General features: G+C 38.1%; 1 protein-coding gene across 1 annotated transcript in view; it reads left to right on the top strand.

Annotated features, from left to right (window-relative positions):
• The window catches only part of LOC114456338 (latent-transforming growth factor beta-binding protein 2-like), a 117,257-nt gene that overhangs the window by 60,557 nt on the left and 42,940 nt on the right, over window positions 1-13,760 (top strand). The window contains exons 9-11 of the mRNA XM_028438029.1: window positions 5,107-5,181; window positions 12,540-12,662; window positions 12,752-12,916. Coding sequence (XP_028293830.1) covers window positions 5,107-5,181; window positions 12,540-12,662; window positions 12,752-12,916 — 363 coding nt within the window. The remainder of the gene's footprint in view (window positions 1-5,106; window positions 5,182-12,539; window positions 12,663-12,751; window positions 12,917-13,760) is intronic.

The following is a 13,760-nucleotide window of genomic DNA, read 5'->3' as shown; positions in this document are numbered from 1 at the left end:
GGCCACTGTAGCATTGTTTTAAACAGGATAAACACATTTATACATATAACCTTTTAAATAAACATTTAATCACATCCTTTGCATTGCTGCTTTAAATAAGCCCATGCAATATGGTAAAGCACAACTATATCCTAGCAGTAGATACAGCTCCAGTGTATGAATAGACTGAATAAAGGCAGTGTTCAGTGATGATATCAGACCCATATTTTAGCCACACTCTCAGGAATGCATTAGTTATAGAGTGACTCGTATAGATGGCCAGACTGACTAATGTGCTGTGAAGCAGACAAAAAGAAAAAATCCTGTTTTGAGAAAAGTTGCATATACTTTTAAGTTGTGAAGCTTTGGCTCAAAGACCAACAGGTAACGGGTTTGCCGTCCAGGAAACTTCTTTGGTGATTAAGAAGTTCTTTTCACTCCTAGTCTTCTGACTGTGGCACCAGTTTGCCCCATGGCAGGATTTCAGAAAGTAATTTGCTGAAAAGGCTCCTCGGGAGATCTTGGCGTTGTTTCCTTCTTTTCCTGTGGAGTGAACTTCATGGAATGTCTTCGTTTTCTGTGGTGAGTTTGTCACCTATTCCTGCTTTTTGTCATTTTTCTAAATTATTATGGGTCAATGAAGTTTAACATAGAGCTTGTTATCCTTAAAGGTTTGGAAACAAGCATGGGTTTAGTTAAAAGGCTAGACTCAGAAAAACAGTCTTGTTGGTGGAGGGTGACAGAATAAAAGAAATGGTTTATTGAAGATGTTTTTCAGCTAAGAAACTTAATGAAGTGTTTTCAACAATTGCAGTGTTTCCATTACCCTTGGAAATGTGCAAAATCTAAATAGCGCAATAAAAACTGGTAATGGAAACACCGGAACACTCAGATATCATAAAAAGTTTTTACGCTTTCATGAGGAGGTATTTCAGACGTTTTAATATTGAAATGTGTTGCAAAAGTGCTTTGGAAACACTTTTTCCACAAATACATGTCACAGGACGTGACGTACCTGGTCACATGACCACTTCTCTCCGAAGTGGTCATGTGACCTGAGCAGCACTCTGTCACACACACTATCATATGTGAACATTGTGCCTAAATTGCGCAGCTGCTCAGCTGATTCTGGCCTGACGCTCAATGTGACGCGAGAGTTTGATGGTCAAAACATGGAGAGGAAGACACTGGAGCTGTGTTTTCCAGAGCGACATCCATGGAGCTCCGCGCAAAGCATCCAGGCTCCAGACTTCCCACGGGCAGCCTCGGCTGTTTCTCTCCCTCTCACTCACACTTTATTCTGCATTTTCTTTCACTGGCTGTTAATATTGACTATTGTTTTATTTAAATTATTTTCTTATACTGGAGCATTTTTTCCATCTCTGCTGTGTATTGTCAACATTCAGTGCAGGGATGATCTCTGTGTGTGAGTTTGCACCTGCCTGTTGGTTGCAAACAATCACCGCAAAGAGTTCCTGGTTTGATGAATTGCATTGCGCCCACTGCATTAATTTATTTGCATTTCCTCCTCCCATTTTTTGTGCCCCTTATGAGATCTGCCTACTTTACATATTTATGGGAGGGAAACGCGCTAAATGGATTGTGGGCGCATTGTGAACACGCGCAATCCTGACTCCCTGGGGTTTGTACCCCTTTTTAGCTTGTGGAGTGACGTTTGCACACGTTTTAATACCCCTAAACCTTTAGTGAATCCACCCCTTAGGGCATAATTGAAAAGGACATTGTCCGTTTATTTTGAGACCAAACTTAATGTCAAATCAATAGAACTTTGCAATCTATAAATCATTTTTTACAAAGATTTAGTTTTCTAACATTTTAGCTTGACCTTGACCTTGTATTCTTCTTTCTGCTAATAAGCTTTATCAGGACCTCAGGGGCTCTCCCACTGGGTTTCCCTTGACATTAGCACCCTGCTGTCACTCTGGCCAGACTGTGTCCTTGATCCGATCTCTGTTGGTGAACCTGCTCAGCACCCTACCACAACAGCTCATTACTCAGAAACGTTGGTATGGGATTAGGTTGCAGTAGAGCAAGGAAAATAAAATTTAAAAAAAATGGTGCATTGCTTTGACACAGTTCCCCCTTTTTTTTCTTGTTGCTCTATTCTTGTTGACCCACTTCTGCTCTGTCAAACCTCAGGTAAATTTAACCTGCCAGGTCCATTAGGTCACAGCAGGAACAAAACATAACTTGGCTTCCAAGACTTCATTCCCAGAAAATCATTTGCTACAGTTACTTGCTCCTGGGAGAACAAGATACAATCATGGACTTGGGCTTGTTTTTTACTGTACACAGTTTAAAGCAGAGATAGCTTTTTATTTAAATTATAATAGCAGTGGACTAACCCTAGATATGGATTGATTTTAATGATTGGTTTTTGTTTGTTGTAAAGGTGGCTCAAAAACAGATGAGTACATAGGGTCTTGCTTGGTACTGCTTGCCCAGTTAGGCATTAAGATGCCCTTTGACATCATACCAGAATACCCACTCTATCAACACTGTTGCATGTTCGGGCTACAGTCATGAACACAGTATGACTTTCCATCCTCTCCCAAAAGCATTCTGCTAGGAGCAATTATTTGTTCTTAGCTGACAAAGCAGCGACAATTTGGTTTCTTGAAAGCATCACCTCAACCTTTACAGAGCAAAGCTGCCCAATCAAAGCAATGCAACTAGGTAAACTGGTCTTTTCCATGGTCATTGTGAGAGTTCAGGGATTGGTTTTGTTCGTTTTATTCATTCATTGACTAAAGGGCATAATTTATTATAGCTTTGAGGGAAATCACATCCTGCCTTGTGTTAGGTATATTTCAATGCTCTTTTTATTCCCTGCATGATGTTTTTTTTAGACGCACCTGAAAACAGATTCATCAGTGTTCATCATTATCTATATCTTTGTTAATATTTGTCTAACTAATGCAGATCCTTTGATATGATTTGTGTCTTTGAGAGACAACTCCAGTATTTTGCAATACTATGAAAAGGTAATAAAACAAGGGTCATAAAATAGCCATGGTAACCATTTTCTCACAGAGGCACTTACATTAAAATACCATCATAAACATGAATTTTGAATTTAGTGTCTTATTATACAATGATGTCTTTTGATACGTAAAACAGAGGTCCCCAACATTGAGGTCAGGAGCTCCGACAAAGATTTGTAAATCAATGATTGTTTGCTTAAGTCTTTTATTTGTTCAACAAAAATGCATGTAATCCCAATGTTTTGACAATTAAAGTTGCTGGACACAAAAATATTTTATTAGATGGATTCTCAGCCTAAGCCTCATTAATCAATAAATCAAAGTTCATTTGCAAGAAAAAAAGGTGGTAAAAGGTTGAAATTGCCACTTGAAAGTTTAAACATCTCCACCAAAAATGCTTGTTTGTTGACATTTTTACGCATTGCATTGTGGGATGTGGTGCATAGAAGTGTTTTTACTTCATTTTGAATACTGGTACCAAACTAAAACAAAAATGGTGTTATGAGAATCATTGTCCTCCTTTTCTGGCGAGAAATGCACAAAATCACAGGAAGAATAAAGTAAATACACTTCTGTGCATCCGTTTACGGAATCTACGTCCCACAATGCAATGCAACGTTTTCCAAAAATGTCAGTAAGAGTTTCGAGTGGAGATCAAAACAAACTTTTGAGCAGCAATTTCAACCCGTTACCTTTCTTTTTGGAGTAAATTATATTATGATTTTCTCTGCTAAAAAAAATTTAGTATTACAATTCCAACAACTACAAACTGGCTTCAGGGCAATAAAGTGACAAGTGATAGTAACAGTGTATCACACTGACCTTATAACTGACTTAATCTGAATATTTTCTATTAAAAAAAAAAAAAAAAAAATATAGCGTGCTATTCAGATTAGATCACTCTGGTAAGCGACGTTGTTGCAGTTTTTCCTTGAAGCTTTGTGATTTTAATTTGAACTGACTAAAAAAGTGAGAAACAGTTCTATTGCGCCAACGAGCATGTCATTCTCTTCCACTGCCCCTTTATTTTCAAAATCAAATTTGAATTTTCTCCTTTCGACATGATCTCAATGGTAACATGTCATATCATGTTATGTCATAGAAAGATCTGTTCCTAATAATCAGTCTGTGTTCGCTAAAACATTATGCACACCCGCTCCTTCTCCTCGCTCCTCGTCTATCACACACACAGATATGGACACGTGCACTTTCTCTTTGCCACGATAGCCGCGCTGACCTTTCTTTACCTTTTTCAGGAGCTTGACCGAGCGCTAAATGTATAGCGACACTGTGTTTTTAACCCTCTGTCAGTAACAATTTGGCCTCTATGAGGCTGTAACAGACACAGTGTGTGATTTACTGCAGCACTTCCACAAATCTTTACCCCGAACATTTAAAGAAGATAAACCTTAAACCTAATTCCTTTAGCCAAACAATCACCATTTATTGAGCTGTTTGCTTTTATGAATCATACAATAATGTTAGCTTGTACCAGGGTTAAAACATTAGTCTCTTGTTTAAGTTGATTTTTTCAAAGTTTCAAACAGGCTTCTTTAACATATTTATGAAACAGGAGCTTATTTTTTCTGTCTCTGTATCGTTCCATTATGGTTATTTGGGTTCCAAACCTTTTTGGATTGTGACCTATTTCACATATTCCAATTTTATATTTGAGAAAGTGAAAGTATAGAATACAATCGTTTACGATTGTGTGTCGTGTTTTCATTTTTAAAAATGATTCAATGGTAATAAGAATTTAACAATCAAATAAAATCTAATTTTAATCAGTAATTATTTTTAATAAATTACTAGACATTTCAGGCGACCCCAAAGTTGTAAAACACTGCATTATGGGATAGCAAGGCTGTCTCATTAGTATGGTTGATGGGGATCCATTTCCATACACTCACTCTGGAATTCCCACAAGGCTGGATTTAGGGTTCCTTCACTTTTCCTCACACTGAGATGCTCACATCTGTAAGTGATATGGTTCCCCCTGGAAGTAGAGCTTCTCTTAATCTCTTCCTCACCTGTGATGATGAAGGCTATGCATTGTAACTGTGAAGTGTGGCTCTGGATGGTGTCTTTTTTTAACCTGTGTGTTTTTCTCTGTGTGTTGCAGCATATGCAGTGATCGCAAACGGACTAGTGGAGTGTCCCAAAGGCTTTAAACGATTGAACCACACGCATTGTCAAGGTAAACAGTTGATTTTAACTAAAAGCATATTTGAACAAGGTAGAAAAAAATAGGAAAAAGGAAATCTGACTTCATCGTACTGAAATGCAGCATAAACTTTTTTAATCCCTGTCTCTTTCTTATCACATGACGATTGTAGTCTTGGTGATTCCCCAGCTATGTTCGGAAAAACACATCATGCAGAACAAATATTTTGACGTCAGAGAGCTAATATTTGTCATACACATAAACAAGTTTTTGCTTTTTTTGGGATGAGCAACGCAGATAAGGGATAATAGGGGTATTTTCTATGTCTATTTGTTAAGGATAGTTAATGTTTTACCCACACTGACACTTTACCACCCACTGATGTAAGACCAAGAACATGGAGTCTTTATCTTGAGATGATAACACATTTTTTTCTAATGTTCAGACGTGATTGGTGTTTTATAGATTGCAAAAACTACCATACAAAATGTTTCAGTTTAACTGGTGATTGTTTTACAAGGTGGTTCAGCACCATTAAAGCTCTTTGGTCACATTATTCTGATATTTTTTTAGGGTCAAAACTATAAGATTCAATTCAATTCAACGTTATTTATATAGTGCTAATTACAACAAAAGTAATCTCAAAGAAATCAAAATATAAAATTTGTATTAAAAAGGATTTTAAAAAAAAAACAAATCTACATGAACCAGCATAAGCGACAGTGGGAAGAAAAAACTCCCTTCTAACAGTTTTTCTTTTAACAAGAAGAAATCTCCAGCAGAACCAGGTTCAGAAGTGGCAGCCATCTGCCTCGACTGGTTAGGGTTGGTGGACAGAAGGAGGAACAGAACAGGATAGAGAGATAGACCATCAGTGTCCCAGACTAGTTGAGCCGTGAACCATTGATCATCTTCTAGACACCTGAAATAGAAAAGAGAGAGAAGGGCGAGGAGAAGGCACAGACTGCAGAAAAACATGATACAGTATTATCAGGTCTGCCTGCATGGAAACACTTGGTGCTAATCTATGTGTGAGTGTAATGAGAATGAGTATGGAGTGGACATCAGTGTAAATGGTGTGTAAGCAGTGTGATGGATATACATTGAGGTTCAGAAGTGGGGGTTTGGCTACAACCCGGCACAACCTTGTCTGAGTGGACTTCACCCATTGCAACCCATTAGAGCTACTGTATGTGTAGATGGTGGATTGTGTTTGAATATAGTGTTGGTGTTCTACTATATAATCTTAGTTTTTAGTTCCTATTTTTTTTAGGTTTAGGGCTTTGTTCCTAGTGGTTAAGTTAACGCTATTATGTGGTTTACGCTTTAGCAAATAAGTAGGTTTTGAGTTTAGCCTTAAAGGTGGAGAGGGTAGCAGCCTCCCGTACTAAGACTGGGAGTTGCGTCCAAACTCGAGGAGCCTGGTAAGCTGAACGCTCTGATAAATCACAATACCATTGAACAACAACTGTGCAATCAATTTTGTTTAATTGATCAGCAGTGGAGGCAGAAAGACATCCCTTGATATCATGACACCAATGTAATGATCTGGATAAATATACTGATTCTGGATCAGTTTAAAAATCTCTCATCATTGAAGAAATTGTATATCCCAGTTCGTAATTGAATGATCTTTATGGAATTTGTTGGGTTAGATCCTCATTTGCCCCACTGAGTTTCATAATTGTACAATAAATTGCAAGTTTTTAAATAATGGGGCTGGACAAACAATTGGACCTACTGTAACCTTAATTTAAAGTGTGAATGATCATGGTACCTTGATCAGGATAATTGATCCAGATAACTGACAGTATATGGCAAAAAGAATATTCGGTGTTTCGCAGAGGTTTGCGTTTTTTAACCGCTCTTGTTTACAATGAGTTGTGGGCTTGGAGAACACCGTTATATACACTATAACACACGCACGCACACACAATATGCCAAACTCGACAAATGACAGTTTTAAAAATGGAGCCAACTTTTTTTGTGGGGGCTGCGATAATAACTTAGGTGAAAATATTCTTCATGATAAGTATGCAAAGACCATAAGAACCTTTACAAAGAGGTGCCCCCACCACCACCCCCTCTGGGAACTAGGTTAAGACTACAATTAGGCTGAAGCCGGGGTGAAAGTTCAGCAGCCTGTGCACACCTGGAGCCCCCGTTATAATTGGTCCAAAGGTTGCGAATGCAGAACTGTTTTTTGCAGGCTGTGATTAGAGCAAAAATAAGTCTCTGGTAAAAAAAAAAAAAAAAACATAAAAACAAAAAATGTTCCATGCTCCCATTTTCTAAAAATATATAATGAACTCATTCATGTTCATCTGCTTGTAAAAAATGACCTTGAAATACTAGTTTAACCACGTACTGTGTTCTGTCCCATTTGCCTATCGAACAAATATGTGTTTCTGCCAACTCTGTCCATTAACAATGATGCAGATTGAATTGGGAGCTAAAACTCTCATGAGAGTTAGTCAACGCTTTGAATAATGAAATCCACCGTTTCCCAATAAGCCACTCAGAGTTGTGTCACTGACTTGATTCTTCGTGTCATAATCCAAAGACCAGTGCCTACTAAAGCCATTAGAGTTTGAAAACGTAACGGTCCAGTGGGCAGCTCTGCCCATGTCTTTAACAGTCCTCATTGACTGGTTCAACAAGTTCATGTTTTCAGACTTTGTTTCTAATAAGAAAGTAAAGCTGATCAGGAGCCTGAATTATCTACGAAAGCACTGTATATTTGTTTGTTTGTTAGCAGGATTATGTCAAAAGTACCTAAACGGATTTTGACAAAATTCTAACTAAAGATAGACTTTGCACCATGGAAGATTACATCAAATTTTGGAGGGGATCTGGGTTAATATACTGACTCTGGATCAGTTTGAAAAATCAAAAAATCCTTTCTCCCATCATTGGCAAAATATGGAAAATTCATAGCTCAATTCATAATCAAATCTTTATGAAATTCTACTGCAGTTATTTATGTTGGGCTTGTTCCTCAATTATCTCACCGAGTCTTATCCGGATTGGATCCATCCTGATTGTGTATTGCAATGGGGGCGCATACATACAGTTTTCTTCTAAGCCTTTAAAGTGTGAATGATCATGGTACCATGATCAGAATCATTGATTCAGATAAGAATAGAAGATTTGGAGCTTGGCAGAGGTGTGCGCTCTCTTTACTCGTTTTGTATATATTTCTCCAAATTTGCTTGTTTTTGAATTAATTTTGTATATTTTTGTTTTGTTTGTTATTGGACTAATTTTTGTGTATTTTTGCATATTTTGTAAGATATTTTTGTGTAAATTTGCTGTCATTTATACGATTTATCCATATATAGTTATTTTTTGTTTTAGAGCTCAGTTGACTCTAAGGAAAACCAAAGCTGCCTTTATATTTTAATACATTTCTAGCTAACCATCTAGATGATATCCAGCCAAACTTAGTTTAGGAAATTAATGGAACCAAGCCAAGCGTATCTTTAATTCTAATGCAGGCTAAATTTAGTGCTTTGGTGATCCACGGCTTTGTGGGCTGTGGCGTCCTCACTCCATGAAGATAAGATGCCCTGTTCTGTGCTCCGGGCCTCAGAGATTCCTCCTTATCTTAAGGAGCTGCTTCCCAGAATCGAGGTTGTCTGAATTGGCCATTTGTAGCGGCGCCTGTTTGATGAAACGCACACGGAGACTCACGTGTAGCCGCTGCTGACGGCACTTAACTTGTGCTAAAAGCAGATTTTATTACTCAACACTTCAAAGAGTGGCCATAGAAGTCTTACATATCTGACATTTTAGATCGTGCTAATAAAAAAGACGACGAGCAATTTTGAAATGCTGACATTTGACATTCATCATCTTGAAAGCTACTTGGGTCAACAGGTCGAGACACTGATATATGCCTGAAAAAAAAACCTTATCCTCCATTATTATGCCTTTTGGCGACATTTAGGTGCTGTCAATTTTCAGTTTCTAAAATGATGCATATTTGCTTTCTTGACTTATGTTTAGCTCGGGAGTTTCAAAGTAGTTCTTAGGTTTTATTTTTTACATTTAACAGCCAATAAATAATAGTGTTGCTGCAAATTTGCTCCATAAACTAACCTCCAGATGGTTTTTTGTGTGTCTGTATTTTTCTCCTTGCTAAGAGGGACCAGGGTTATTTTAGGATGCAAATAAATTAATGTGCAAATCATTGGATTATAAAAGCAGCTGCTATGAATAAGTTTAACTTAGTTGCCATTGAAGTGGAAAAGGGATCATGCTTTTGCACTATACACCCAGAAGGAGAACACAGTTATAATAAATATATAAAACAATTCACCAAAGGGGAAATAATAATACTAATGTTGTTAATATTGACCAGTTATTGGAGTTCGTCCCATAAACAGTGTGTCAATGTACCCATGCGTGAAGTTGAAAATATATGTTGAGATTAGTGCTGTTCATGACAGGCTGTCATGGAAGTCAGATTCAATCCCAATCAACCCAGCAGCAGAATGTAACAATACGACTAATCTGGGGCTCAACCGAACCACGGATTAAAGACCCCATGTGATGAAGGCTGAGCCCAAATCGGACCTGAACTCAAACCCATATTTTCACATTACCTGGATACACAGCTGTGCTGCACTAAAGTGTAAATCGGAATATCATGTGTGGACTGCTTCCTCAACCTCACAATCAAGCCAGGTCCATTTTCAATGAAAAAGTAGAAAGTAAACAGCAAAGAAACAGAAAACACTCACTGTAAATCTGAACGTTCAAGGTAATTAAATAGAGTAAGTACTTTATACTCAAAGTCATAGAAAAAGTTATACTAACTTAATTATGTCAAGCTGGTGTAACATGTTCTTCCTTTGTGAGTCACTTTAACTCGGAATTTTTGAGTAAAGTAAGCATAACTTAAAAACAGAACTTAAGTACAACTTAATAGAATTAAGTATTTACATGTTAAAAATGATAAAGTCCTATTGTTTCAAATAGGGATTATTTTAAAATAAACTTCATATAGCACTTTGATTTAAAGGTGCAGTCTGCAACTCTCTGATCCCTCCCCGCTGCTCTCTTGCCCTGCCTCCAAACTTTCCAAAGTCCCTCCCTCAGAGGAGCTAACAAGCTAACGTTAGCCAGACAGCAACATCACAGTAATATAATATGCTCTGTTAAAAGCATATCACTGCAGCGCTTCTCTCTCTCTATGTGCCACACCTCAGCAACAGCAGTAACAACACTGTCACTTACAGCAGCCCACACGGAGACTGCTGCGCGCACATGAACAAACACATGCACTACAGAGTTCTAGTGTAACAATTACAAATCAAATAATAATGTAAATCAAGCAGCAGTAATTACCTTTCAAGCAGAAAAGTCATTAATTCCATGTTCTACTCCTCCAGACCATACACTGTAAAAAAGGCTACAGCCCTGGGAAAGGGGCGGGGCCTGTGAACAACAGCTGTCAGACAGCCCATCAAACACAATCCTGGCTCTGATTGGTTCTTTTTGCTCGGTTGCGGTGCATTCTGGCAATCTGCCAAAGGCTGCAGGAGCAGCAGGGGGCGGGACTCAATGAGTCTGTTTTTTTCACACAAACTAGTTTGATGTAAAGCTGTCCTTACATAGTTACAGCTTTAGCAAATATGACAAAAAGTTACTTTCATAAGGGTTGCAGACTGCACCTTTAACTGTCATCAAAAAGTACAAGTAGCCAGTTACCCAACCTTTAAGTTCTGGAAAATTTTGACTTTAAAGTTAATCAACTTTAAAAGAAAAAAAAAAAAAAAAAATTGAGGCAATCGATTGCCTTCATTTTTTAAGTTCTGGTACCTTATTCTGGTTTACAGTGCTGAAGTCAGCTCACAAAATTGATTGAGCCACAATTTCCATCTGATCTCACATTTTCCAACAAAAAGCAAAACAACAAAACAAGAGCAGATTAATTAGAATTGGGAAAATCTGTGGTGGCAGGCTGTCAGGTTCCGGGCGTCAAGGCAAATAGGAAAAGACCTAATGACGTGTTCATTGTTAAACACAGCAGAACAACAAACTTTGCCTGGTCCCAGGGTGATCGCATGACTAAGCGCCTCAGTAATGTCCCCCTGTGCTCCCGACTGGCACTTTAAGCAGTCGGCTCGTCTCTTGTTAGCTTACTGATTCTGAAGCTGCTCAAGCAGAAAGCCAGTTGTACTTGTGAACCTATCACTAAACGTACGAATAATGTAGCTTTCATTGATCGAGTCCTGGTTAACGTGCCGAGACCTTCTTAAACAATGGAAATAAACTATCCTCAAAAAACGCTAACTTTAAGAAACATCACAACATGCTTAAGTCACCCATGTCTTGGTAGCTGCTAAGCTCATGTGTCAAACTCATGGGGGGGGGCCACATCCGACACTTTATCATCCAATTCGGCCCACAGGAGAAAGTAAAAATTACAGAGAAAACATTAATTATTGTGAAAATAAAATTCAACAGTATTTGCAGGGGCTCACAGTTTTCAAGTGCCTCAGCGCATGTTTGCAGTCATTTTTAATGTTGAAAAACAAAAAATTCTTAATTAACAAGAAATTGGTCACAAACTCTAGGAAATTTTAAGTGAAGATTCTGTTGGGAATGATATCTGTCACTTATTGCTTAGATATTGTTGGTTTCTTACATGTTTTGTATTTTATGTATACGTAGAAGTGTAAACTAGGGCACACTAATGTTGAAATTACTCGTTTTTCCGCATAAAATCAAACTGCTCCTTATTTGGGCCAAGAACTAAAATGAGTTTGACACCCCTGCTTTACAGTCAAACCTGTGTGAAGGATTTCTTCAGCTTCTGAATGATTTGGACTCCAGGTTTTATACTGATATACTATTTTATGCTAAAACATGAGCTAATCTCACCCCAGGTGTTGGGCTTTGGTTTACTGTTTGGCTCGACAGCAAATGCATCCCAAGCCAATTTCATGGGATGAATTTATCACACATTTATTGTTTAATGACATTTTATTTTCTTAAAGGTGCTTATTGGATATGATGGGGGAAAGTCCAAGTCTACTTGTCTTTAATACATGTAACAGATGTGGATGTAGACATAGAGCGAAGGTGACACCGACGTTGAAATAAACTTGGATTGTGATGTAAAAAGATAATGAATCTGTCAGCGAGTAAAGAATGATGGCTTTGTCTTTTTTCCCAAAAGGTATAAAAGTAGTAAGAAATAAGGAGACAGAAAGTGTGAAGGAGACAGGCGATTGATGCCTAGAGGAAAAATAGATTTGCTGTTGCTTCCAGAGCGACGTAGGAGCGGTTAAGGAAGTCTGTTGGAGTGCAAAAATATTTGCCAAGGATTATAGGATTTCCAAATGAGAATTGTGACGTTGTTGCGCCGCCTTTTTCCTCAGATATCAATGAGTGCCTGTTGCCTGGTCTTTGTAAGAATGCAGACTGTCTGAACACCAAAGGAAGCTACAGGTGCACGTGTAAGCTAGGCTACATGCTGGATGCTGCCAGGAGTCACTGTGTGTGTGAGTAAAGTTCACAATCACAGCATAACCTTTATATTAGACACAAACGTTTCAGAAGCATCGAATGAACGAACTTATTTCTTTTCCAGCGGTTAAAGCCGTGTCTGATCAGAGGGCGATGTGCTACCGGTCGGTTTCAGCAGGAACATGCTCTCTACCGCTTGTTAATCACATCACCAAACAGATATGCTGCTGCAGCAGAGTGGGAAAGGCCTGGGGTCCCACATGTGAACAATGTCCTCTGCCAGAAACAGGTAAGTTCTCAAATGTCTGCTTTTCACTGTTAAAAAATGTGACCTTTATTGTAAAAAAAAAATGGTTCTTCAAAACTCATAAAAATAACATGTGTGCATTCAGATATTTTAGAACAATAATAATAATAGTTATTTCAGTGCAAAGACATTTATATTTTTTCTATTTTTAATCTTTAATGTTCAGCAAGGCTGTTGTCCCCCCCCCCTTCACACACACACACACACACACACCCCAAACCCTTGTCATGATGGGGCGTGCCCCCAGTTTTGGAACCACTGTCTTACATCATTTTCAGCTTTACATTTAATTGTATCTTTTTCCGTTTTTTATGTTTTCTCATGGTGAGGTCATTATGACTTCTTTTCGGTGAGAAATTCTGTATAAATACATTTCACTGAGTAATATTTGGGGATAAAATGTCTTTTTAGTGTTTATAGTAGATTTTAATGTTATAATCATTCAAACGAACTGTAACTAGATTTTCAATCCTTTTAAGTATATATACAGTTGCTGATTATTTACTGTTGTGGGGTTCTCGACTTATAACAGTTGAAGTTACTTGTTTTTCTTAAAGGTTCCATGTCATGCTATTTTTCATTTGTTCTAAGAATCCAAAAAACATAGCGTTTGAGGTTTATTTTCCCAAACTCGCCTGTTTTCCAGAGTTTCAGCCTCTGAAAAGTCACTTTCTAACCAACTCTACACAAACAGGCTGATTTGCGGCTTTTTTATGCATATTCATGAGTGGGCGTGTTTAAAGATGGGACACTAACTTCCTCCTCCCCGCACGGTGACGTAGGTCCAGAGGACGGCCCTCCTCCCACCCACTCCGTAGCCAAGCTC

This window comes from Gouania willdenowi, chromosome 22, assembly GCF_900634775.1.
Source record: "Gouania willdenowi chromosome 22, fGouWil2.1, whole genome shotgun sequence".
NCBI lineage: Eukaryota > Metazoa > Chordata > Actinopteri > Blenniiformes > Gobiesocidae > Gouania > Gouania willdenowi.
Note: the sequence above shows the minus strand (reverse complement) of the source record. Positions and strands in the feature narration are given on the sequence as shown.